This window comes from Mercenaria mercenaria, chromosome 4 (assembly GCF_021730395.1).
Source record: "Mercenaria mercenaria strain notata chromosome 4, MADL_Memer_1, whole genome shotgun sequence".
In the NCBI taxonomy this organism is placed as follows: domain Eukaryota; kingdom Metazoa; phylum Mollusca; class Bivalvia; order Venerida; family Veneridae; genus Mercenaria; species Mercenaria mercenaria.
In genome coordinates, this window is record NC_069364.1 from 40,175,549 (window position 1) to 40,203,524 (window position 27,976).

The 27,976-nt window shown below is 34.9% G+C and overlaps 3 protein-coding genes across 5 annotated transcripts; 2 read left to right on the top strand and 1 right to left on the bottom strand.

The window, feature by feature from the left end:
• Window positions 1–501: 501 nt before the first annotated feature.
• On the top strand, window positions 502–2,700 carry LOC128556317 (uncharacterized). Its single transcript, XM_053540978.1, has one exon. It carries the CDS (start codon window positions 512–514, stop codon window positions 1,256–1,258), a length of 747 nt encoding a protein of 248 aa, XP_053396953.1. The 5' UTR covers window positions 502–511; the 3' UTR covers window positions 1,259–2,700.
• Window positions 2,646–5,345, bottom strand: LOC128556316 (uncharacterized). The gene has a single exon (XM_053540977.1). The coding sequence runs from the start codon at window positions 4,462–4,464 to the stop codon at window positions 3,379–3,381; it is 1,086 nt and encodes a 361-aa protein (XP_053396952.1). The 5' UTR covers window positions 4,465–5,345; the 3' UTR covers window positions 2,646–3,378.
• Window positions 5,346–8,951: 3,606 nt separating this feature from the next.
• LOC128556318 (exodeoxyribonuclease-like) lies at window positions 8,952–27,923 on the top strand. Of its 3 annotated transcripts, none has more exons than XM_053540979.1 (11): window positions 8,952–9,126; window positions 11,154–11,207; window positions 13,358–13,417; window positions 14,606–14,659; window positions 16,266–16,325; window positions 18,085–18,255; window positions 18,980–19,178; window positions 20,553–20,624; window positions 25,153–25,299; window positions 27,015–27,195; window positions 27,801–27,923. In XM_053540979.1, the coding sequence occupies exons 1-11, from the start codon at window positions 9,103–9,105 to the stop codon at window positions 27,919–27,921; spliced, it is 1,143 nt and encodes a 380-aa protein (XP_053396954.1). In that variant the 5' UTR covers window positions 8,952–9,102; the 3' UTR covers window positions 27,922–27,923. The 3 variants fall into 3 exon arrangements, with proteins under 3 accessions (XP_053396954.1, XP_053396955.1, XP_053396956.1); XM_053540980.1 differs by having other exon boundaries at window positions 8,953–9,120; XM_053540981.1 differs by lacking the exons at window positions 14,606–14,659; window positions 16,266–16,325 and having other exon boundaries at window positions 8,953–9,126.
• Window positions 27,924–27,976: the final 53 nt, after the last annotated feature.

The window sequence follows — 27,976 nt, forward strand, 5'->3', positions numbered from 1 at the left end:
GAGTTTTAGTCACACTGGCATTAATTCATAGTCTGACATCATTTTTTTACATGAGCGTTAAGGGTTTGTTGGAGCTGGACACAGATTTGTAAACTTCATAATATCTGAGTTGGAGTTTTAGTTAAATTGGGATTAATAGACAGGTATTATTTTTTACGCGAGAATGGGATTTAGGGATCTGGAAGCAGATTTGTATACTTCAGAATATTTTGTAGAGAGTCACATTGACATTTCTAGTCAGGCATATTTCCTATGCGAGGATGGGGTTGGGGGTACTGGAAACAAATTTGTATACTTCATAGTTTTTGTTTGTAGATTTGTACACTTGATTTAGTTTAACTGGCATGCCTAGTCTAGCAATATTTTCTTACATGAAGGGTGGTGGGGAAGAACTTGATTCTGTTCGGTTTTCAGCAATCATAACCACTCGTCCACAGGTGGCAAAAAAGCAATTAAGACTTTAGTTTGACTATGTCTTCTTTCTATTCCAAACAGAGAAAAAATCATCAGAATGGCTTGGCACAAACAAAAACAGTACGACCCTACAGATGCATTCATTCAGAATGAACGGCACCAAAAAGTTCTCGACCTGAAATTACAGAAAATTGACAAGCTTTGGTACAACCAACTTAGACTGCTTTCACGTGATCGCCTTCAAATAACCTCGGATTTATTGCGTTTGGAAGATGAAAAAGGTCAACTAGAATATTACGATGAAAACATGGAAGTTCACAAGCTGAAGGAATACACAGATGGGTGCATGTTGCACATGAAACAGCTGAAAAGAGAACTCACTCATGACAATTTCAATTTTGAAACCACAGGTGCTATTCATATGAAAAGGACTATACAATCCATGAATTTACCTAGACTAGATGGTGGCTGCATTGTAACTCAGTCACATAAACATAATAAAAAACAAAAGAAACCTGAAAAGAGTCATTTGAGAAAAAGGCGAAAGTCAAATTTGATGAAATCAAAGATTTTCAGCATATCAGATTCTAATCTAGACAAAGTATCAAAATACAAACAAGAAAATAATGAAAGTGATGTTTCCAAATCGGAACTGACACGTGTAACTGAACCGAAATTAGGTACTGAAGCAACACAAAAAACTACTTTCCCGAACATATCGAGTAAACTTAAAGTGAGCAGAACGAATGAACAGCACAGGTACTTAAAAGAAAGAATGGCCACAGCTCTTGTACTACCAACCGTGACAGAAGTGCCTCCGCGACAAAGGAAATTAAGCATATGAAATGACAGTTTTTGCACATAAATATTATACCGAATGTATACCCAAAATAAATTACCTGACACGAGGCAAAATTCTCTTTATCTGGTTGTAATTCAATAGACATAAATGATGGTTTGTCATCTCAATACACAGCCATTGAATAAATTCCATGAAAGGAGTATGGACTTGGAAACAGTTCAGACAATAGTTGCCTTCGATACACCCTATTCTGACCGGCTCTATGCTTACCCGCAAACTTTAACGGAAAATTATATATCGCGTTAGTTTAATCAGTGAACCCAAGACCAGTGAGCAAACATACACGTAATTTAGCAGGGATAAGATTAACCAGACAGAGTTACCATTAACGGCTTCAATGGGTTTAGATAGGACAACTTGCTACAACAACATGCCAAAGTTGACAAAAAGAAACATGCTTCCTCCTAACTTTCTCCTTTGAGAGAGCCAAGCTACAACATTGTAAAGTGATATTTATTTAGTATTTTTGTAGAATGTTCTGTGAAATAAAGCGGCGGACTACAGTGCTTACTCTGTATTGAACTCACGAACAGACTTGAATATTTTGCTTGGTTGCGTGGTATGTTGTAGGGTGTTGCAAATTTCTTAACGTTTCAAGAACAGACACAATACTTGGTTGCGTTCTATGGGATCTTCTTATAGATTTTATTTATCATAAAAGGGCATGTTGTCTATGAAAAGGGATTATTTTTCCAGACTTTTGGAGGGCACTATATGTTACAGAATTATAACAAGTCCATTTCCTGATATACAGTAATACAAAAGTATTGGAACGCACCTGTACACTATCTTCTAATGTATCACTTGTTTTGTGTTTTCTTTGAAAATGTCTTAAAGATTACAAAAAAAGTATATTTTATATCTGTCCAACTCTTAGAACTGTTTGCTATGAATGGCATATGAAAATTGCAAGTCGCACAGTGTTTTTACAATTATATTCAATAAAAACCCGTCCTATTTTCTTAAAGTTACAAAATACACATAATGAGCAATGCAACTTATGAGAAAAAAATGTAGAATGATACCGATTTTTCAGTCGAGTATGGTTAAATATCAAGAAAGAAATATTCTTTATAGATATGACACTACAGGGCCGGTATCGTTTTCTTTTACCATTTTCCTCATGTTTCTTCCAAAATATGTAACGATTTTTGCTCGTTTGTAAATTCTATTCATTCGCATGTATTCTTGAAATATGATGATGGTGTATTTGATTTACATTGAAATTTTGGTATACAAATGTACAGTATACTATTAACAACATATTTTCTGAAAGTATGCTGGTCTCCAAAAAGTATGTTGTGCAGTTTTTAAAGGTGGTAAATTTTCGTTAAAACATTCGCTAATTAAGTGCATGATTATATTCTGACACTGTGCTCCAATTTGATCAGCTTTAGACGGCTGTTTTCGTATTTGCATTTCAGTATCATATTATAGGTGCTGTGTATCCATTGTAAAAATACATTATGTATAGAAGAAAGAATAAAATATAATAAAATCAAAAGTTTACCATTCTGTTTCAAGGGCAACTAACAAACGCTAATGCTAAAAAGGGTGATAATAGCACACTCTTATATGCCAGTTGTTGTTCTTTGAAGACACTGACATGATACTCATCTGATATTTTATTTCAAAAACATACATGAAATCATTGGAACATCAGTGACTGTACATAACTGACATAGAGAAAAAGCCTGTAGAATGTTGAAGTTTATTCCATCAAAACGTTGACATAAGAATTGTATTGAATTAAACTTGAAAGAAAGTCAATTCGTGTTTTGCTGTCAGGAACTGACTGTTCATAATAATAGTTCAGTATGAAACAATAAGTTGTCATGAAAAAATTAAACAATCTTAGAGACATTAAGGTATGAGCATAAACAGATGACGTATTTTATACAAATTTTCATAGTCATGTAGTTCTTATACCTATGGTGAGCATTCGAGATTAAGCATGACACCAAGAACAAATATCAACGTTTTGTAAACAAGTGGTGTAATATATGGACGGAAAATGTTAAAAACATGTTTTAAACACATTATTCGAACATATACTAGCTAAAGATATCTACAACAACAAATCACGTGGTAGGAAAGTATGACTAGACATGACCGAATAGAAGGTAATCCTTTATGAGACGCGGTAATGGTAGTTTCTCCACTTTTTTAATCAAATGCATTTTGACACGTGACTGGACCAGCAGTCTTCGAATATTCAGACAGCACAATGTTTTCATTGTCCGTGGAGTAAATGCACATTCCTTCAAAAGCTCAAAGAACTCAGGGTGCTCTTTCAACAGAAGAAATTTCTTGCCCTCCTTTCTACACAAGTCAATAAGTTCTAAATCTATAAGAGCCCCGCAAGATATCAGCATTTCTGGTATTCTTATGTCCTTCGTTGATTGTAAAGCCGTTGATATTACATTGTGACCGTTATAGCCCACGTGATTGGGGTCGGCACCATTTAGCAGCAGTATTCGCACAGTGTCATAATCTGCTGCTCGGCAAGCAAGAATCAGTGCGGTTGATCCTCTTAATTGGACTTTGTCCACGTCAGCACCACGCTGTATAAGAAGTGACGTCATTTTCACGTTACCTTTCATTGCTGATATATGAAGCGGTGTTAAACGAGTGTTGTCAGCCTTGTTCACGTCGGCTTCCTTAGATAGTAACATCGATTTTAACATGTCATAATTATTGAGATCAGCAGCGTGCCATATGGATGTGCAACCACGCTCGTCAAAGGCATTCACGTCAAATCCTGCATTTACTAACATCTTAATTAGGTGGATATCAGCCTGAACAATACATCTATACATGCACGTCAGTTTGAGTTTATCTCTTTTCTTAAATTCTTCCAGTTGATAAGAAAAGTCCTTAATGTTTACAACATATGTCAAATTGACGTCACATTTCCGTTTTATCAAAATTTTGACGACATCAGTCACGCCGTACAAAACTGCTATTTCTAACAACGTTTTGCCCAGCCTATCTGGCCTATCTGTACTTCGGAAAGCATGGTTTATATCAAGACCTTTCTTTAAATAATCCAAAATTTTACATCCTTTATTCATTACTATGCAATCGAAAAGATCATCCTCAAAATATTCCATCGTTACACAAGACAATATCTGCTGTTCATCAATGTCTGAAGAATCTTGGTCATTCTTGGTCGTTAGTAAACTCATTTTACTGTCTTACTAAGGCAATGAATAATGAATGTTGTTACAATGCTCTCGACCAATATTTAGCCATTTTCGTCCAAGACTGTCACTGGTAAAAGCTTATTTGATTCCATCTCATCAATATTTCAAATGTCTATTGCAAATCAATTTACTTCAGTGCAATTAAAGAAATACAGATGTAATTATGATCACGAACACTGCCCTGGATATTGTGCATACTTGATTGGACAATTGCTACATGCGAAAAAACAAATACCCGGGGAGTGGTAATGTACATCATCTTTATTCGATCACATATATATCAAATATGGATACGTCTTAAGTTTAAATTTCTCTCATACGCTTATAAAACTTTATCACAACTGGTTTAGGTTATAAATCTCTTGAATCCGTATGTACAGCCGAACTATTTTATGTATACAGTGGATGTATACGTAGATTAGTAAAGGTTACTATCTAGAACAAATCTTAATACAAAGTAGGACGTGCGAGAGATATTTCATGGTGATCAGGAATGGTAGGGTCTGTAGTAACTTGGCATCTCAGTAGTCCAAGCCGCGGCAAGCGTACCTGACGATATGACGAAACACCTGAACAGATGAACACTATTTATTTACAACAGCAGCTAATGCCAGCCTATGCGATGCTGCTCGTCGTTTAACAGTATTTCACTTGTAGTTTTATAATTTAGTAACCATATCTAGAAACACTAGAAACAGCATTTACAGAAACTGAGAAAGATATACATTTCCACAGTGCAGTTAGGACAAGAAAGCGTCTTTGGTTACACAAACGTCTTTTGATACAGATTATCTAACGCATCTTTTACGAAAACATTTCATACAAATTTCAATGTTTTGTTAGTTTTCAACATCTTTAAAATAATGTTTGCATTAGTTGCTTTGATAAATCAAAAACAAACCTTGTAATTGTTGCTTCGCAGAAATGTGTTTATTGTTTTCATTTTATATAAATTCGTTTAAACTTTGGTGCACTCGATTCATTTTATTTAATGTTCTACCACTACGACATGTATGTAAACATATTTGTGATCGATTTATATAAACTGCCTAATCTCCCCTTGCTGGTATTAACTAGATCTATATAAAGATAGAAAAGATAGGTAATATTACATTTCATAATAAATTAGTAATCTAAATTATATTTAATGCACGTACTGTATAAAGAAATGATCTACTATAACAATATTCACTCTGCCGTTTAACTCATAATAGCTATATGTAATTTTGTGTTTTCCATATTTAGATATACTTGTCCTCGGTTATTATGGTCAAAATACTTCTTTATATATATTTTTTAAAAACAATACAGTTTTCATGTTATCTGCCAACGTGTTTTGCATTGTAACACAATATGTTTGTCTCGGTGTCGAATAAAAGAGCTTAAAACTACCAAGTAACGTATCTCTTTCTGAAAATCTATGACAAATAGAAGAGAAATCTTATAAAAAGAGGTGAGAGTAGTTTGCCATTTTATCTTATAGGCAGATTGTTTAAAATCAGATTTGTGGCAAAATGATTATGAGCCTGTATAAGACTATTAATTAGCCAACAAAGGGAGCGACACTATGTGGCTGCTTAAACAGGTGGTTGCTTAAGTCAGACAGAAATCAGAACAAATGTCGGTTCGGAAAGTTAGCTGCCTGACTGCTTATAACAAGTGACTGCTTAATGCAGGTGCTCACTATGGCACTTTTACCTATGTGGAAAAAGTGTCCAAATATGGATCTATTACAGATCATTTTAACAGTTTCAGTTTAAGTATCATTAACTACAACTCCTGCAAGTTCCTTTTCATAATAGTCTGTTCATATGACAAATTGTTGATTCTACTTATCGAAAAGAGATTTTTTTTATAAAACTGTTGTCAGTGATCAGACCCCGTATTAATTGACATCACTCAGGTTGTTTGCTTTAAATGTCCAGACATTATTTAGAAGTTGATCATGGCTTATCTGTTGTCATTATCTAATAATTGAAAGTGTTTAAATGATAAGAGTTTGGTGGTTCCAACATTTTAATTTTTGTCGTCTCGGATGACCTGTGACCTTACATCTTTTCCTGTTTTAAGATCCTGTGAAGCTTCCTAATTCTATTTACAATCTATGTTTGTTGCACAAAGGGAGGTAGTAATAACAATTTCTAATTAAAATTAACATAATTCGGCTTAAGGATATACGAGCATTTTTTCAGGATATCCGCCCTTTTGAAAAATGTTTCTTTGAATATTTCATCACAAAATCCAGGCTGGAAATAAATGCTGAATCATTACAATATGGCTATTCTTGCATAAAAAAACTACTTTTTTCTCTGGAATTTCATTTTTGAAATGCTTTGCCAGGGACCTATATGTATATCTGCGCAGATTGACATATCATATCTGCGTCTTGTTCCTTCCATAAAAACCTCTTCTTGTAGCATAAAAGATGCAGTCTAGTCCATAATATGCTCTGTCTTCTGTAAAGGCATTGAGTACATACGTTTTTTTGGTCCTTAAGGTTTGCTTTTTATATAATTATACAGGAGCATTTTTGTGTTTTACATGACTGTCATGCTTTTTGTTTCCATTACGTGTGTTAGAGATTCACCTGGCGGGAATTACATTTATTTACACTGTCCCGTGACTTGGGCATTCCCTGTTTGAAAATTATCCTTGTTTTTTTTATGCACACAACTGTGTTGTTTGTGCTGTGTGGCGGCCGTAAAAATTATCTCCGTACACTCATTCAGTGTTGTTCTATATTCATCCTTCAGGGATTGATATTCGTTCTAAATTTTTTATATCGTGTTGAAGGTTCTGTGTTTACTGACATCCGGGTACATACCAGTTATCCCGTCCTATTAATTGAATTCTGGGAACACCAGCTCCTTTTTCCTAGGTTTGGTTGAACTGTCGCTTAACATTTTTTTCATACTCAAAATAGCTCGAATATACTCTTGAAACTGTGTTCCTATTTACCAATTTTTTAAGTAATATGAAAAAAGATATTGGTAATATCTATAATATCTGTTTGTAATAACGAGAGATAAAAAATATCGTATAAAAACCTTCAGTACATGCTTTTTGTTGTTTTGTTGATTTCTTGATCCTAATTAGGGATATTTAAACATGTTTACCGTTCAAAACACTTAAAAAGAATAGTGGACTTACACTGCGTTCAAGAATCGTGGGTTCCAAATCATCTTCGGACTGGATGGACACAGAAATAGACAGTTACGGCTACAGACTTACACATAGCTTGCAGATAAAAGGAATGTCCTCTCCTTGACGGACAGCTTAGTCTGTATGCGTCTGCTGTGTAATACCTGTAACAATTACAGGACATTGTTACTGTCTATTTTGGATATTTAAACAAACAAACAAAAAAATCATTGATTAATTTTGTACGCAAACATGATTATTTTGCCGAAAATCTAATATTTACATATTTAAAAAAAAACAACATTTGATAAACATTTTTCCAATAAAAATAGTCATGTGAGTTACATTGGCCCCAAGATGATAAATAAATTGATATAAGAGAATTGCAAAAGACTGATATAAAATAAAATCTGAAAAATCATCAAGATTATTACTGATGAGCACGGGAAAATTATTTATTATTATCCGACACACAAAAATAATGTCTAAGCGTGTCTTATACGATGACATGAAAGTACAGAAATAAATTTAAAAATGTTTCGTTTGTGCGAACTATTATCATAAACATAAAGGTAATTAAACTATTATGAACTATTAATATTATTGAATAGATCTATATTATTTATAAAAATAGGCGTTTTAAAATCAAATGATTTAGTTTCAGTTTTATGATTGCATATTTCGTGTTTCTTGAGTTTCCTACATATCAGCGATATGTCACATATCTAATTGTAAAGCGCCCTTGAATATATATTTCATATGAAAAGGGCGCTCAACAAATCTGGTATAATAATAATAATAGATCTAATAATAATAATAATAATAATAATAATAAAAATAATAATAGATATCTAGATATACAGCTTTACGGCTTTTCAACCATTAAAGGATACACATGACCAATTCTGACGGCATCACGTGATTATTACTGTTGTGCACGGGAAAAGCTATAAACATTTATTGAAATGTACTATGGCATTTAAGAAGTCGACGGCATCACGTGATTATTATTGTTATGCACGTGAATATTTGTCCCAAAAAGAAAAATAAATTGATTTAAAAAGTTTTACAATTTTTTGTAATGAAAGAATCCATGGGAGTGTATCAGATTTCGTCTTGATTTTAAGACAAATATGCTGTTTCAAAGTATTGTTTCGAGATATTCTCGAAAAAACAACAACAACAATAGATTTCAGAATTATTTAAAAATCCATGGCATATAATAATAACAACACCATCAACAACAACAAGAAAAAAAACAAAACAAAAAAAAAACCCCAAAAAAACGGGACATAACCGAGTTTGTTGCCTATATTTAACCGAGTTTGGTGCCCTTAGTGTAGATAATCAAGCGCACCGACCGGCAAATCGAAAGTTTTGGAAGAAATTAGCAAAATTGCATCCTTATTTGCTTCTCGATTGAGACTTTCATTTAAATTGTTACAAATACAATATCCTTTCGCTTCTGTATTTGCAAAAATGCCACCAAAAAAGAAGGTAAAGGTATGATTTGTCATAATGCAACGTAATTTCGCGAGCCCTTTGTGTTGAAAATGCATGCAAGTTTCAAGTTTTATTTTACAACTTTGACCGAATGATATGGGCATCAGAATTATATGTTATACATTACATGTTTAATAATAATAACATTTTCAAAGTACCATAGCATTGCACATGAACTAACGGGGCTTTTTTTGCAAAAATAAAATCTGTAAAATAACAGGATCAGGAAAGATAACTCTTGGAAACACCTGGTAACAATATCTTCTTCTTCCAATTGACTCCATACCGCAAAACGAAGTGTGTGACTATACATGGATTTTTGAGGTCTACATAGTAAAGTTAAGATGCTGTTATGTACAATTTAAAAGTAAAAATGCCTTTTATATTTACATGACTTTTGTCAGCAGTCCGGACTTAAAGCCCTTGATGGTTGCAGCTGCAACTGTTTGAGCAGGAACTGAGTTCTATAGTCGAATGGTACTTGGTAAGAACGATGCCTTATGTAATAGTATCCTGGAGTGTGTAATGAGGTATCTTTTGTTGTGGCCCCTCAGTTGACTTGTGTTTGTTCTGATCAAGAAAATTTCAGCTGGTACTGCAATAAGATGGTGGACTATGCAGTACACCATGATGAATTTGGCTTTTGAAGGCGTTGTTGTAAATATTCCCATGGTAATTGATTCAGCATGGATGTCATGCTATTATTTCTGCTGTATTCACCATGCTGTGACATATCTTGCGGCTCTTCGTTGAACTTGTTCTATTTTACCAAAAAATATGAACACAAAAAAAAAAAATTAAATGCTCACATTCTTGTTTTAAACCTTGGGTTTATTGTGTTGCATAGAAGATATCTTAAACTGTGTGATTTTTATGACAGGGAAGTGTGTAGTTCTATAAATAAACGTCGGACTTCAATATTTTACGATTTTGACATTTCATATAGTCCGACGTTTTATCGAAAGTATGAATTTCCCGGTAGAGCTTTCCGCAAAAGTTCTTGCGGAAGGTTTTACAAGTTCACGGTAGAAGTGACTTGAAAGCGATAGCTAAATACCAACAACGGACAAAGAAACCTAATTTACACATCCATTGAACATACTGTCTTACTGAAGATATTGAAGATCAGTCCGCACTTTGAAAATGAAATTTACATCCATTCACTTCCACAACACAACACGAACTGTCAAATCTTCTTTATTATAAAGATTAATTTTAGACGAAAAAATATTCTCACGGTCGGATTTGAAAAGAAATGCGGCCCGTTACTAACGTATTGTCTATGTAGTATGCATATGTTTATAATCGATGGGTGTAATCAGCATTTATTGGTGGTAATTTTATTGAAAGTTACTTAAATTAATTGTAAAGTCCTATCAAAGCAGTTTAAAAGGCTAGTCCAGATGCGTTCGACGTGCCCATGCGTTAAATAATGGCCGCAGATTTTTTACAAGTGTCGTAGGCTAAACGTATTTGTTTTCGTCTAAGCATGTATAATTGATTCTATATATTTATTCGGTGTTGTATTGTTCGTGATATTTCAATAAATTACGCTAGAAGTTTCTGTGAAATGCGTCGGGGAAGTGATTGGTGGTGCAGTTTTAGTTACGGTAAACCAATGTTTCATGTGTCTGAGAGTTTTCCTACATTACACTTCAATAAAATAAAGTCGTAATCTGTGCTATGCAAATGGCTGACATTCGATTAAACTTGACACAGGGACATGTTGAACGTCCAAATATTAAAAGGCGCCCTGTGCAAGTTTAATGTTATTGAACTAGGAAGTGTGCAGAGATTGTAACACACTGTTTTCCGAAGTGTATCTTTTTTGCTCTGACAAGAACAATCAGATATGGCTTTAATGTGCACTGTCATGATATTGGATGCATAACTCAGTTTATGAGACGTAACGGTAATTATAACAATGCCGGCATGTTGTTAAATCTGTTGTCATCCTAAAAAAAGTGGTTCTGTTCCATCTTTATATAAGGTAAAACTAAATTTGTATTGGGTCTTTTTCTTTACAGACCTCTAAATCACCAGAAAAGTCTGAAGAAAAAAGTGCAGAACAGACAGCTGTAGTAAGTATGCTCATTACTAATGAGCCACACCATGAGAAAACCAACACAGTGCCTTTGCGACCAGCATGGATCCAGACCAGCCTGCACATCCATGTAGTCTGGTCAGGATCCATGCTGTTCGCTAACGGTTTCTCTAATTGCAATAGGCTTTGAAAGCGAACAGCATTGATCCTGACCAGACTGCGTGGATGCGCAGGCTGGTCTGGATCTATGCTGGCCGCAAAGGTACTATGTTGGTTTTCTCATGGGGCGGCTCAATTACTTTCACCAGGCAGCAAAATATATTGAGATATTGCCTATGTGTCCAGCAGTAACTGGATGCCTAGCCTCAATTTTAGGTGTCCGGTAATTAGGGATCCATAGTATGTAACAGTTTTACGTACATTGCTAAATAATAATAATTTTGCTAAATTTTTTCAAATATTGAGCTGGAAAATCTTGAAAACTCTTTTCCGTACGTATTCTGAAAGATAGAGCTTAAAATTAAGACTCAGATCTGAAAAATATTTAAGAAATAATTTATAGCAGAATGGTGCTTCAACAGTATTTATACACGATGGACGGTAATACGCTTGGCGTATTAATTTCACGAGGATGCAGCCCGGGTGAATTATTTCAAACGACGTATAACTGCCAAAGTGTTTAAATAGTGTTAAAACAACGTTTTGTTATAAATTGTTTTGATTCTAATATGAATTTTATTGTGAAATTTAGATCAAATATGACAGAATTGTTTCTTCGCACATGCATGGTGCCAACTGTAAGATCATCACGCTCTTTGTTTATGCACGCCAGGACCGGAAATGGTAGTATGACTTGCGTAAGAGTTCAGTTTGTGCGCAAAAGATGGCGAATTATTCTGCAAAGCGAATAACCAACTTAATAAACGTGTAAACATGGTAAATTGATCAAGACAGTTGTTCAATGTGACGTTTCGTTTTAAATATGCTATTAAGTAAAACATTTGATCAAATTTGAAAGCGTTATTTCTAGATGTATACATGAAGCTAAATATCACATCAATGTGACGTCAACATTATATCGTTGTGATTATTAAAGCTCTGTTAGTCATTTTAGAATATCATATGGTACCTTTATTGGGAAATCCACAGTAAAACATTGTGACCGCTTGATGTCCGTCGTGCGTAGTGCGTGAACAATTTCTAATAAAATCTTCTTCTTGAAAACCACTGGGCAGAATTACACCAAACTTCACAGGAATAATCCTTGGGTGGCCCCCTTTCAAAATTGTTCAAAGAATTGAATTCTATGCAGAACTCAGGTTGCCATGGCAACCGAAAGGAAAAACTTTAAAAATCTTCTTATCCAAACCCACAGGGCCTAGGGCTTTGATATCTGGTGTGTAGCATCATCTAGTGGTCCTCTACCAAATTTGTTCAAATTATCCTCCTAGGGTCAAATATGGCCCCGCCCCAGGGGTCACATGGTTTATATAGACTTATATAGGGAAAACGTTGAAAATCTTCTTATACAAAACCACATGGCCTAGGGCTTTGATATTTGGTTTGTAGCATCATCTAGTGGTCCTCTACCAAGATTGTTCAAATTATCCCCCTAGGGTCAAATATGGCCCCGCCCCGGGGGTCCCAAGTTTTACATAGACTTATATAGGAAAAAAGTTTAAAAATCTTCTTGTCTGAAACCACAACACTTAGACCTTTGATATTTGGTTTGTATCATTGTCTTATGGTCCTCAACCAAAATTGTTCAAATTGTACCCCTTGGGTGAAAAGAGGCCCTGCCCTTGGGGTCCCAAGTTTTATATAGACTTATATAGGAAAAACCTTTAAAAATCTTCTTGTCTGAAACCATACGACGTAGGCTTTTGATATTTGGTATGATCCATTGTCTAGTAGTCCTCTACAAAAATTGTTCAGATTATGCCCCTGGGATTAAAAGAGGCCCCGACCTGGGGTCACTTAGTTATTATGTGAGTTATATAGGAAAAATACTTAAAAAATCATCTGATCCTATTTCCAAGACTGTTTAATTATAATTACCTGATGACCCCAAGTAATATGATGTCACTTGACTGTGACCTTGACCTACTGAACAACATTTTCTGCAACAATCATTTAGGTGTGGAAAATTCTCATTAAATTTTGCTTGTTTATTTCCTGATGGTACAGGCTCAAAGTCCAAAGAAGAGGGGCAAGAAGGCAGAAAAAGAAACTGCAGATGGAGAACCAGTAAGTTAGATCAAAATATATATGCAGGATATGAATGATTTGTGATTTTTAATCATTTTAACATTTCATCATGATAATTGTTCATTGCATTATATAAAAAGTTACAGAAACTGTGACACAATTTTGTGTTTATTTAGATGGAGCCATAAAAAAAGCAACAGATAATACTGATCGTAAAGCCTTGTTGTTTTTTTATTTACTTCATCCATCGTCTGTTTTATCAAGTCAAAAATGTGTCATTTGGGACGCCAACATTAATATTTCAACTATTAGGCTAATGTAAAATGCTACCTGTATGTCAGAAAATTTGCACATCTTGAAAGTTAAATATTTAAACCTTATCATGCCGGACACGATTGATTTTGCCTTTGAAACCAGTGTAGATCATGATCAGCTTGCACATACATGCAGTCTGATCATGATCTACACTGTTTGCCATTCAGTCATTATCTTTTTGGTATGCACCCCCTTTAACAGTTCATGGTACTGTCCAAATTGAAAGATGGGAAAGTTCATTATAGAAATTTAGCAGGGTAAGGGTTAATTTGAGTATTCCTTTGTTTATCATTAGTTTTTGGTTCTATATTTATAGCAGATAGAGATGGTATGCTTGGAATAATCAGTTATTATGTACATGTATTAAACCTTGTCTTCTACTGTCAACACATGGTATATCATCTGAAGCTGTTTAAAGAGAAACAATAACAGCAGCATCAAATTTTTAAATTATCAGAGTGAGGTTAACGGCTATATTTTTAGCTTGACTTTTCGAAGAAAAAGTAGAGCTGTTGCACTCGCCCCAGAGTCCATGTCGGCGTCGCGGTTGGTTCAATATCTCTGTTACTGTGAAAGCTATTGACTTGCTTAAAATAGTTATTTACTATCAAAGTCTAAACCAGGAGAAACAAACCTCATAACTCTGATTGAATTTTGATTGAGTTATGCCCCTTTTTGGGGTCTGTCAGTCCATAACATTTCATGTCTGTTCTGTTTCTCCTAAACCCTTTGAAGGATTTTCATGAATGAAACTTGGGTCAAATGATCACTTTATCAAGATGATGTGCAGAACCCACAAGTCAGCCATGTCGGCTCAAGGTCAAGGTCACAACTCACACACAAAAAAAAGTGGTTCTGTTCCATATTTGTATAAAATAAAACTAAATTTGTATTGGGTCTTTTTCTTTACAGACCTCTAAATCACCAGAAAAGTCTGAGGACCAAAGTGCAGAACAGACAGCTGTAGTAAGTATAATCATTACTAATGAGCCGCACCATGAGAAAACCAACACAGTGCCTTTGCGACCAGCAGTCTGGTCAGGATCCATGCTGTTCGCTAACATTTTCTCTAATTGCAATAGGCTTTGAAAGCTAACAGAATTGATCCTGACCAGATTGTGTGGATGCCCGGTATAGGGATCCATAGTATGTAACAGTTTTACAGAGAGTTGTCTGTGTTGATATGTTGAGTAACAGAAGTCATGTGTAAATATCCCACAAACTTTGGAAATATATATGGTATTTAAAACAATTCAAGACATAATGATGCATTAATTCTTTTCTTACATTGCTAAATAATAATAATTTTGCTAAGTTATTTCAAATATTGAGCTGGAAAATCATGGAAACTGTTTTCTGTTTTTCTGAAAGATAGAGCTTAAAATTAAGACTCGGATCTGAAAAATATTTAAGAAATGATTTATAGCAAGATGGTGCTTTTACACTATTTATACACACGGACAGTCATACGCCGGGGGTAATAATTCCACCAGGGTGCAGCCTGTGTGAATTATTTCGAACGACGTATAACTGCCTGAGTGTATAGATAGTGTTAAAACAATGTTTTGCTATAAATTATTTTGATTCTTATATGAATTTTATTGAAAAATTTAGATCAAATATGACAGAACTGTTTCTTCGCACATGCATGGTGCCAACTGTTAGGTTGTCACGCTTTTTGTTTATGCATGCCAGGACCAGAAATGGTAATACAACTTGCGGAAGAAATCAGTTTGGGCGCAAAAGATGGCGAATTATTCTGCAAAGCCAATAACCAACTTAATATATGTGTAAATTAATCAACACAGTTGTTCAATGTGACATTATGTTTTAAACACGCTATTAAGTAAAACATTTGATAAAATTTAAAAACCCTATTTCTAGATGTATACATGGTGCTAAATATCATGTCGACGTGATGTCAGCATTATATCGTTGTGATGGTTAAAGCATTGTTAGTCATATTAGAATATCATATGGTACCTATATTTAGGAAATCATTAGTAAAACATTTTCTAAGTTTATACGCAGGTGTCAGTTTTAAAACACTTCCTCCAGCCATTACTTTGTAATTGTCAGTCACATTGACTGATTTAGTTGATATTGGTTTGAGAGTTTATGTTCATTCATACAGTTGTTGCTGCTTCCCTGCACATTTTGTGAAAATCAACTTTATATAACCAGAGTTGTTGCTCCTGTTTTGGTTTTGTAGATTCATGTTGTGGAAATTGTAAATGTTGATGCCCATATGGGCTAAACATATGAAATAAACTTGTTTCTCTATCATACAGTATGTGGACTTTGACATGTATGACTGTTGACTTTGTTTGTATTAGCTCACTGATGTTTTGTTGTAAATCTAGTCAGAATGTACTCATTTAAACCAGAGTGATTGCCCTTCATTGAGTTGCAATCTACATTTTTTTTCCACCCAGTGCGATATCTAGATATTTATATTTCTGGTTTCTGTTCATTTGCCTTAGTAACTTGTAGAACAACATTTTCTGCAACAATCATTTAGGTGTGGAAAATACTTCATTAAATTTTGCGTGTTTATTTCTTGATGGTACAGGCTCAAAGTCCAAAGAAGAGGGGCAAGAAGGCAGAAAAAGAAGCTGCAGATGGAGAACCAGTAAGTTAGATCAAAATATATATGCAGGATATGAATGATTTATGATTTTAACATTTCATCATAATTGTTCATTGCATTATATAAAAAGTTACAGAAACTGTGACACAATTTTGAGTTTATTTAGATGGAGCCATAAAAAAAGCAACAGATAATAACTGATTGTAAAGCCTTGTTTTTTTATTTACTTCATCCACCCTCTGTTTTATCCAGTTGAAAATGTGTCATTTGGGATGCCAACATTAATATTTCAATTAGGCTAATGTAAAACACTACCTGTATGTCAGAAAATTTGCACATCTTGAAAGTTAAACATTTAACCCTTATCATGCCTGACACGATTGATTCTACCTTTGCGACCAATGTAGATCATGATCAGCCTGCACATACATGCAGTCTGATCATGATCTACACTGTTTGCCATTCAGTCATTATCATTTTGGTATGCACAACCTTTAACAGTTAATGGTACTGCCTAAATTGAAAGATGGAAAAATTCAATATAGAAATTTAGCAGGGTAAGGGTTAATTTGAGGATTCCTTTGTTTATCATTAGTTTTTGGTTCTATATTTATAGCAGTTAGAGATCGTATGCTTGGAATAATCAGTTATTATGTACATGTATTAAACCTTGTCTTCTACTGTCAACACATGGTATATCATCTGAAGCTGTTTAAAGATAAACAATCACAGCAGCATCAAATTTTTAAATTATCAGAGTTTAAGGTAGTTCTGTACGTTTGATAAACCGGAAGTGATGGCGTAACAACATTTATCCCGAAAACGTAGAATAAAGCTTGGATTCGGCGTACGGAAATGAAAATCAGTTTATGAATTAAAGGCAACCTGTGAATAAATTTATTAAATTGTAACAGTCTCTAACTTTCTAAAGTTAAAATATGATATTAAAACATCTGACACGTTAAATAATTCAAAATAATGTCTTAAAATCAGCTTCAAATAGGCGGTTCACTTTAATCATGGCCAGATATCTCAGAAATAAGCACACATACCTATACATTTTATTTCACTATATTATAGGCCATAATTGTTTATTTACGACTGTGAGAAGTTTCATTAAAATCTACATTGTGGAAAATTTTCTATTTGCGAAAATGTTATGAAAGTTGCTATTTTCCTATAGACTCCAATTATGAAAACTTGCACGAGGTCCGAAATTTTGAAATCAGTCTAGCAAAAAATCAAGCACACGATCCTATCTGAATTTTCTAGGTATATTCTGAAGTTTTGAAAAAGAGTTTAATCAAATTCTACATTGTAGAAAAAATTTCGATCCAGACCTGCAGAACTACCTTAACTGCTATATTTTAGCTCGACTTTTCAAAGAAAAAGTAGAGCTATTCCACTCGCCCCAGCGTCCACGTCGATGTCACCGTTGGTTAAGTTTTTGATTAAGTCAAATATCTCTGTTACTATCAAAGCTGTTGACTTGAAACTTAAAATAGTTATTTACTATCAAAGTCTACACCAGGAGAAACAAGGCAAATAACTATGGTTTGAATTTTGACAGAGTTATGCCCCTTTTTTAACTTAGATTTTTTTGGTTTATAAAGTTTTTACTGGCAAAGCTCTAATTCAGAGTCAAGCGCGCTGTCTTATGGACAGCTCTTGTTGTTAAAAATAGTTTGTGTTGAATTAATGATGATAAGGGAAAATTAAATAAATCCTATTTTGCAAGTAGAACTAGCCTTATTTTAGCCATATAGATATGAAATCAATTTGTATTTCTTTACTTAAACAGCCTGCAAAGAAGTCGAAGTCTGCAAAGGCAGAGGAAAAGACAAAACTACGTAAAGAGTCGTCCTTGACTAAGGGAATGGATTTCTCGCACGATTGCCAGACAACGGATGGACGAAAACCAAACTGGAAGATTGCCTCATGGAATATCAACGGAATCAGAGCTTGGATGGATGTAAGTTTCACTGGAATCTAAATAGACCCGCTAAAGGTTTCATAATGCCTTTCTTTATAATGTGGCTGCCACATATTTTTGTTACAACCATTAAGATATGTCTGTTTATTGTTAAATCTTATTTTTGATAATTGTTTTCTTATATATTTGCAAGAGGTTTGATTATTGATTAACATAGTAGAAAATATGATTGTGTAAGTTGTTTATGATTATCTCCTTTTTATGGCTGTAACTGTAGAAGTTTATTGTAATGCTTCTATAAGTATGTAATTATGCATAACAGACAAATCCCTGGTTTTTGGTTTGATTGATCAGCAATAACATTTATTGCATCTTTTAGTGGATTTAATGTGTTACTTGAATAATTTAAAGATTTACTGTATATTCCTTAGTTATTCTGGCTAATAAATAAATAACCCCCGTTCCCCCCCCCCCCCCCCCCCCCCCCCCCCATTTTCAAAAACACAAATTTTAAGTTTTTTCTAGGTTGTAAGTGAATACAGGCACTATGAAAGTGCTATATTTGTTAAATTTCATTCATTAGAAGTAGGACTGATTATTTACCAAAATATGTTAACAAAAAATAATTTTTTTTAGGGCAGTTAACAACCATTCACACTTGTTTAAAATGTAACGCTCCTTGGGGCATTGATAAGGGAATATATGGTAAATGGTGTATTGAATATAGTATTTGAATGAATATCTAAATAATATAACATTTCAGAAAGGAGGTCTGTCGTACATCACAGATGAGAAACCAGATATCCTGTGTGTCCAGGAGACCAAATGTGCTCAGGAAGATCTTCCAGCCGATGTCAAAGTCGACGGTTACCATGACTACTGGTCCTCTGCTGAACAGGCTGGCTATGCTGGCACAGGCATATACAGCAAAACTAAACCCATTAATGTCACTTATGGACTAGGTATGATGTGTTTATAAATGCATGTATTTTTGTGGTTGTAGGTTTTAAAATTCAGGAAGTTGAACATTATACTGTGAGTATTGATCACTGTTTACTGTAATGATTTGGGTACAAATAGTGGTTTTTATCCCTAGAAACAGTCATAGCATCAAGTTATTTCTTAACTCCCTTGTTGTTGCCTTCATGGCAATAAATGTTTTGTTGTAAACTTTTTACATCAAATCATGGCTAAACCTTTTTGCATTGAATCAAGTCTATAAATTGAATTTCGAATTCCCCTTAAAGACAGTTTTTTTTTATTTAATAATTGACTTTCGACATTAATGTATTGATTATTACTCAGTAGGGAATATGTTGTGGAGCTTAACCTTCTCACCAAGTTTACCCAAGGATTTAGTTAAGGGACCTATGAATCATGTATTTCAATCGATCAAGTTCAAGGACGTACAATCAAATTTCTTTTACAATGGACCAAGGGACAAGTTAATTAAGTGTTGTAGACTGACGGTTCAAGTCCAAAGACATACTAGTTAAGTGTTTAGGACCCATAGTTCAAGTTCAGATCAAGTTTAGTAGACCAAAATTTGAAAAAATAAAGTTCAGGGATCAGCTATCTGATTCAATTTGATAGACCTGCGAATCAAGTTCAGGGACCTTCTAATCAAGTCTGATAGACCCGCGTATCAAGGTTAGGGATATACTTATGAACTTGGTAGGCTCTCTGGGCAAGTTTTGTTAAAGTTCATAACAATTGTTAAAGACTGTTGCATGAACATTGTCATGAAATAACACAGTTGCTTCTAGTAAAAAAAATAAAACACTGACTTTATAATAGGGTAAAGTGACTACCGGGTATGTTATTTCTATATTTTGAAAAAAGTATATCTTGGTATGCATGTAGCATTCTGTTTTCTTATTTATAGTTTATTAAAAATTTTTGTGTCATGTAACATGTACATGTACGTTTGCACACTGGCCTTCCAATCCTGAGGTCGGGGTTCGATCCCCGGCAGCTACTCGGGAATTTTCAGAAACGCTTTTCAGTGTTTCCCACCCAGCTAGAGGTGTACTGGTCAGGAACCCAGGCAATCCTTGCGTGTATCAGTGCTATACACTGGGCACGTTAAAGAACCAGGCTGTCTATTCGCAACGAGCTAGGCTAAGTTAGCCGGACAAGCCTGTATCTGATTTCTGATCTCTCTGTGGGGGCTTTGTCTCACTCTGTCCCTCTGGTCAGATCGCTCTGTGTCTGTACTAGTAGAGGATGATTTCGCGCCCTCTGTGGCTGCAGTTGCTGTAAAGCGCCTTTGAACGTGTTTATCATGAAAAGGGCGCTATATAAATCTGGTATAATAATAATAATTTTGCATTCAGGTATTAAGAAGCATGATTCAGAAGGTAGAGTGATCACAGCGGAGTATGACAAGTTCTTCCTCGTTACTGCTTGTAAGTTCAGTAGTTTTATACATGATATATATACCACAACTGCTTTAGTCATCCTGTTGGGTGCATATGGGAGATATATTGTAATTATGCACATCTGTCTTGTCTGTAATCTATTTCTAAAACCTTCCATGGATTTTCAGTCTACTACACCACGTTCACCATCATAAAACCACAAAATACATGAATGATTCAGGTCACTAGGTGAAAAATTGAGGTCTTACCTTGAGGTCAGTTAACTTTATTTCATGTCTACTCCATATTTTTAGCTCGACTTTTCGAAGAAAAAGTAGAGCTATTGTACTTGCCCCGGCGTTGGCGTCGCCATTAGTTAAAGTTTTTGATAAAGTCAAATATCTCTGTAACTATTAAAGCTATTGACTTGAAACTTAGAATAGTTATTTACTATCAAAGTCTACACCATGAGAAACAATCCCCATAACTCTGATTTGAATTTTGGTAGAATTATGCCCCTTTTTAACTTAGAATTTTTGGTTAAAGTTTTTGATAAAGTCAAATATCTCTGTTACTATCAAAGCTATTGACTTGAAACTTAAAATACTTGTTTACCACCAAAGTCTACACCAGGAGAAACAATCCCCATAACTCTGATTTGAATTTTGACAGAATTATGCCCCTTTTTAACTTAAAATTTTTTGTTAAAATTTTTGATAAAGTCAAATATCTCTGTTACTATTAAAGCTTTTGAGTTGAAACTCAAAATAGTCATTTACTGTCAAAGTTTACACCAGGAGACACAATTCAGATAACTCTGGTTTGAATTTTGACAGAATTATGCCCCTTTTTTTAGCTCACCTGTCACAAAGTGACAAGGTGAGCTTTTGTGATCGTGCGGTGTCCGTCGTCCGTCGTCCGTCCGTGCGTGCGTCCGTAAACTTTTGCTTGTGACCACTCTAGAGGTCACATTTTTCATGGGATCTTTATGAAAGTTGGTCAGAATGTTCATCTTGGTGATATCTAGGTCAAGTTCGAAACTGGGTAATGTGCCATCAAAAACTAGGTCAGTAGGTCTAAAAATAGAAAAACCTTGTGACCTCTCTAGAGGCCATATATTTCACAAGATCTTCATGAAAATTGGTCAGAATGTTCACCTTGATGATATCTTGGTCAAGTTCGAAACTGGGTCACGTGCCATCAAAAACTAGGTCAGTAGGTCTAAAAATAGAAAAACCTTGTGACCTCTCTAGAGGCCATATATTTCACAAGATCTTCATGGAAATTCATCAGAATGTTCACCTTGATGATATCTAGGTCAAGTTTGAAACTGGGTCACGTGCCTTCAAAAACTAGGTCAGTAGGTCTAAAAATAGAAAAACCTTGTGACCTCTCTAGAGGCCATATATTTCACAAGATCTTCATGAAAATTGGTCAGAACTTTCAACTTGATGATATCTAGGTCAAGTTTGAAACTGGGTCACGTGCCATCAAAAACTAGGTCAGTAGGTCAAATAATAGAAAAACCAGTAGGTCAAATAATAGAAAAACCTTGTGACCTCTCTAAAGGCCATATTTTTCATGGGATCTGTATGAAAGTTGGTCTGAATGTTCATCTTGATGATATCTAGGTTAGGTTCGAAACTGGGTCACGTGCGGTCAAAAACTAGGTCAGTAGGTCTAAAAATAGAAAAAAATTGTGACCTCTCTAGAGGCCATATATTTCATGAGATCTTCATGAAAATTGGTCAGAATGTTCACCTTGATGATATCTAGGTCAAATTCGAAAGTGGGTCACGTGCCTTCAAAAACTAGGTCAGTAGGTCAAATAATAGAAAAACCTTGTGACCTCTCTAGAGGCCATATTTTTCATGGGATCTGTATGAAAGTTGGTCTGAATGTTCATCTTGATGATATCTAGGTCAAGTTCAAAACTGGGTCACGTGCCATCAAAAACTAGGTCAGTAGGTCAAATAATAGAAAAACATTGTGACCTCTCTAAAGGCCATATTTTTCATGGGATCTGTATGAAAATTGGTCTGAATGTTCATCTTGATGATATCTAGGTGAAGTTTGAAACAGGGTCATGTGCGGTCAAAAACTAGGTCAGATGGTCTAAAAATAGAAAAACCTTGTGACTTCTCTAGAGGCCATACTTGTGAATAGATCTCCATAAAAATTGGTCAGAATGTTCACCTTGATGATATCTAGGTCAAGTTTGAAACTGGTTCACGTGCCTTAAAAAACTAGGTCAGTAGGTCAAATAATAAAAAAACCTTGTGACCTCTCTAGAGGCCATACTTTTCATGGGATCTGTATGAAAGTTGGTCTGAATGTTCATCATGATGATATCTAGGTCAAGTTTGAAACTGGGTCAACTGCAGTCAAAAACTAGGTCAGTAGGTCTAAAATTATTAAAATCTTTTGACCTCTCTAGAGGCCATATTTTTCAATGGATCTTCATGAAAATTAATCTGAATGTTCACCTTGATGATATCTAGGTCAGTTTCGAAACTGGGTCACGTGCAATCAAAAACTAGGCCAGTAGGTATAAAAATAGAAAAACCTTGTGACCTCTCTAGAGGCCATATTTTTCATGAGATCTTCATGAAAATTAGTGAGAATGTTCACCTTGATGATATCTAGGTAAAGTTAAAAACAGGGTTACGTACCTTCTAAAACTAGGTCAATAGGTCAAATAATAGAAAAACCTTGTGACCTCTCTAGAGACCATATTTTTCAATGGATCTTCATGAAAATTGGTCAGAATTTTTATCTTGATAATATCTAGGTCAAGTTCAAAACTGGGTCACATGAGCTAAAAAACTAGGTCACTATGTCAAACAATAGAAAAAAGGACGTCATACTCAAAACTGGGTCATGTGGGAAGAGGTGAGCGATTCAGGACCATCATGGTCCTCTTGTTTGGTTGAAGTTTTTGATAAAGTCAAATATCTCTGTTACTATCAAAGCTTTTGACTTGAAACTTAAACTACTTGTTAAACATCAAAGTCTACACCAGGAGAAACATTCCCCATAACTCTGATTTGAATTTTGACAGAATTATGTTCCTTTTTAACTTAAGATTTTTTTGTTAATTTTTTTGATAAAGTCAAATATCTCTGTTACTATTAAAGCTTTTGACTTGAAACTCAAAATAGTTATTTACTATCAAAGTCTACACCAAGAGACACAATTCCCATAACTCTGTTTGAAATTTGACAGAGTTATGTCCCTTTTTAACTTGGATTTTTATTTACTGGCAAAGCTCTAATTCAGAGTCAAGCACTGAGAAAAGTAGAGCGCGCTATCTTACGGACAGCTCTTGTTCAGTTTGATAAATATCATCTCCATAATTACACCTTACATTTGGATACATCTCACATTTATTGAAAATTGTGATCTGCAGTCAGTTTGCAAGTCTTTGAAATCTCCGTAAGGATTCTTATAAAATTGTCAGTAAATGTGTGCCTTTTCAAGATGACTTGCAAAGTGCACAGTCTATGTCCAAGATTGATATCACTCTTGGAGGTGATTGAGGTCTTGATTACAATATGTTAATTTTATCAAAGTGGTGTCTGGGGTATAGCAAGAGAACTACAATCTAATTTTAAGATTCAGATAGTTACATGTTATTCCTCTCATTGCTCAGTCTCTGTATTTGTTGAATTTGTCATTTTTAGCTCATCTTCTTTTTCGAAAAAAAATGATGAGTTATTGTCGTCACTTGATCAATGTCGGTGTTGCCTGGTTAAGTTTTATGTTTGGGTCAGCTTTTCTCCTAAACTATCAAAGGTATTGCTTTGAAACTTGCAACACTTGTTCACCATCAATAGCTGACCCTGTACAGCAAGAAACATAACTCCATCCTACTTTTTGCAAGAATTATGGCCCCTTTTAGACTTAGAAAATATCAGATTTCTTGGTTAAGTTTTATGTTTATGTCATCTTTTCTCCTAAACTATCAAAGCTATTGCTTTGAAACTTGCAACAGTTGTTCACCATCATAAGCTGACTCTTTACTTCAAGAAACATGACTCCATCCTGCTTTTTGCAAGAACTATGGATCCTTTTGGACTTAGAAAATCAGATTTCTTGGTTAAGTTTTATGTTTAGGTCAACTTTTCTCGGGGGCATTTGTCGCCATTAGTGACAGCTCTTGTTGGACTTAGAAAATCATGGGTTGACAATTTTTCTATTACACAAAAAAAATCAAATGAGCATCAGCACCCCCCAGGTGGTGCTCTTGTTGGTATTGTCTCAATGTTCTGATAAAAAATATGGAAGTTGCAGAGAATATGAACTGCATTTTATCAATCTGCAGAGGTCACACCCTCTACAGCAAGATCATTGAATGAAAAGGCTGGTGCCTCTGACAGCTTCCACTGGACTTTTATTCTATGTATATTCCAGATGGCTTTATATTATTACAGAAACCTTGGAACTTTTGTCAGTATTATTGGACAAAGAAGACACTTACTTAATCAGAACATAAAAAAATTTGTATTTATGAATTAATAACACAAAGTCTTGTTATTTTGTTATACTGTAGATGTATTTAAAATTCTATTTTTAGATGTGCCAAACTCAGGACGCGGTTTACCTCGGTTACCATACAGAAGTAAAGAATGGGACGTAGACTTTAGAGAGTACCTCAACAACCTCAACAAAACCAAACCAGTCATAATGTGTGGTGACCTCAATGTTGCTCATTTAGAAATAGGTAAAAACCTATTGTTGGGCCTGTAACTTTGTTTTATTTTCATTAATTTAAACAATTATTGAAGCTAAGAATACTAGCAGCAGTTCTCATCTGCCTTTTTTATGGAATAATCATAATGATCGAAACTGGGTCATGTGGGGTCAAAAACTAGGTCACCATGAATCAAAAGAATACAATAGTAACTATTTTTAAAAATAACTGAATATGTAAAGTGAGAAATGAAATGATCTCAATAAAATCTTAAAACATACAATTTATTTATAATGCCTTCAGTTATCATTCTCATAGACCATTTTGAAATGCATTTCAAAAGATGAAAGTTTATTTAGATAGGCCAGTGTCAAAAGCCTTTTAATTTTAAAGTTAGTTATATAGGTAACATGGCTTGATTCTGTGGTAGCATTAATTTAACTCACAATGTTGCTATCTTTAGCTCATTTGAACTTTGTTCAGGGTGAGCTGTTAGTATAGGTGGATACTCCAGTGTCTGGCATATATTGTCCTGCGTCAACATTTTTGCTTAAACATCTCCTCCTCTGAAACTGCTGGTCAGAATTACACCAGACTTGGTCAGTAGCATGGACCTCTGTCAAGTTTGTTTAAATGGTTCACCTTGGTCCCTTTTTGGGGCTGCCTGAGCTAAAATAGAAAAACCTTTGAAAACTTCTTGAGTTGCTTGATGGATCTTCATCAAACTTGGTCTGTAGCATCAATGTTGGGTCCGCTAAATGGGGGCAATTGGCCCATATTAGGGGCCACTAGAGCAAAAATTAGAAGTGCCTTTAAACAACTTATTCTCATAACCGTTTGATGGATCTTCATCAAACTTGGTCTGTAGCATCATTATAAGTTCCTATCCCAAATTTGTTCAAATGGGGCACTTGGCCCCTTTTAGGTGCTGCAAAAGCCAAAATTAGAAATACCTTTAAAATGACTTTTTCTCGTGAACCGCTTGGAGGATTTTCATCAAGATTAGTCTGTAGCATCATTATAAGGTCCTCTCTCATGTTAATTCAAATTTGGTCTGTAGCATCAATGTTAGGTCCGCTAAATGGGGGCACTTGGCCCATTTTAGGGGCCACTAGAGCAAAAATTTGAAATGCCTTTAAACGACTTTTTCTCATGAACCTAATGATGGATCTCGTCAAACTTCGTATGTAGCATCGTTATAAGGTCCTCTCCCAAATAGTTTGCTCTGTGCTACTTCTCCTTTACTACTGGTTGGAATTCAACCAGACTTCACAGGTGTTATTACTGCCAAGCCTAGTTGTGTTCCACATTGGAATGTTACAGTTCAGTTATTTTCCCTGTAGTTATGGCTCTTATTTTGTGGCATTTTGCAATTTCAGCATGGTAAGTAGTGGGAGACTTACGTTTTTCGTGAAAAACTGTGTAGTTTCCTTTGTAGGAATTACCTGCTTTCAAAGAAGGAGTTACAAGAAGGTAACAAACTGTGTTGTGGTAGAACATACTCTGGGTAAAATCATGAAATGGTCAACTGTTTTAACGGGTGCATGTATATGAATATAGTCCTCCATTTTCATTCACTGCATGAGCCTTCGTTTTCATTGTCTGCAGTGATTCTGTAGCAGAAACTGAGATTAGGAATTTAAGACAACTAAATAGTCCTCTTATTAAAGAACACGGGTATATTTGTCAAGTTTGTTTCTGAAGCTTGTTTCTGTACACTAAAGATCGTAAATTTCTTATTCAAGATTTGGCAAACCCAAAGACCAATAAAAAGACAGCAGGTTTTACAGCTGAGGAGAGGCAGGGATTTACCGATCTGTTAGCGGAGGGATACATCGACTCATACAGGGAGCTGTACCCAGAAACTGAAGGGGCTTACTCCTTCTGGACCTACATGGGAAATGCTAGGGCCAAAAATGTTGGATGGTAATTGAACTTGTAGTCTACCTAATTTTAACCTTAGTTTTTAAAAATGACTGCGTTATGTGGCCTTAATTTTTTTCCCTGATGTGCTAAACTATAATTTTATAACGAGAATGTTTACAGTGACTGCCAAGCTTAAAGTGTCTAGAGAATGTGAAATCCATTGTCTCAAACCAGTTAATCAACTATAATTAGATCTGTTTGTATGACAAACTGTTAAACTGTTAAAATCCACAATGACTGAAGATCTATTACATTAATCTGGAGTTGTTGTTCTTATCTGGCCTTATGCCAGTACTTTTTAGCATGACCTTGCCAGAACCACTGGCCTGCCACTAGCCAGCTGGTCAGCATCCTGAAAAAAACATGTCTGTCAGCTTAGCTCAATAGGGAGAGTGCTATAACCCAAGTACCAAACCCACAAACAAATAAAAAAGATGACAGATTCAGGAATCACACACACAAAAGAAGTGATTTGAAATTGACCTTTACTGCCAGACCACTTAGGCAGCCACATATTTTGTGGCATGCCTCCTCCATAAGTTTCCATTTGGCTTCACTTCTGTGGTAAAGTTTTATTTAGTAACAGTGTTATTTCATTCTTTCAGGAGACTTGACTACTTTGTGTTATCAGAGAGGTTGAAGGAAGATCTGTGTGACAATGTAATCCGTAAAGACGTTATGGGAAGTGACCACTGTCCAATAGTTCTCTATATGGCCTTGAAATAATATAGACTGGTGCCATGACTTGAAATGAAATAGACTGGTCTCTACATGGCCTTCA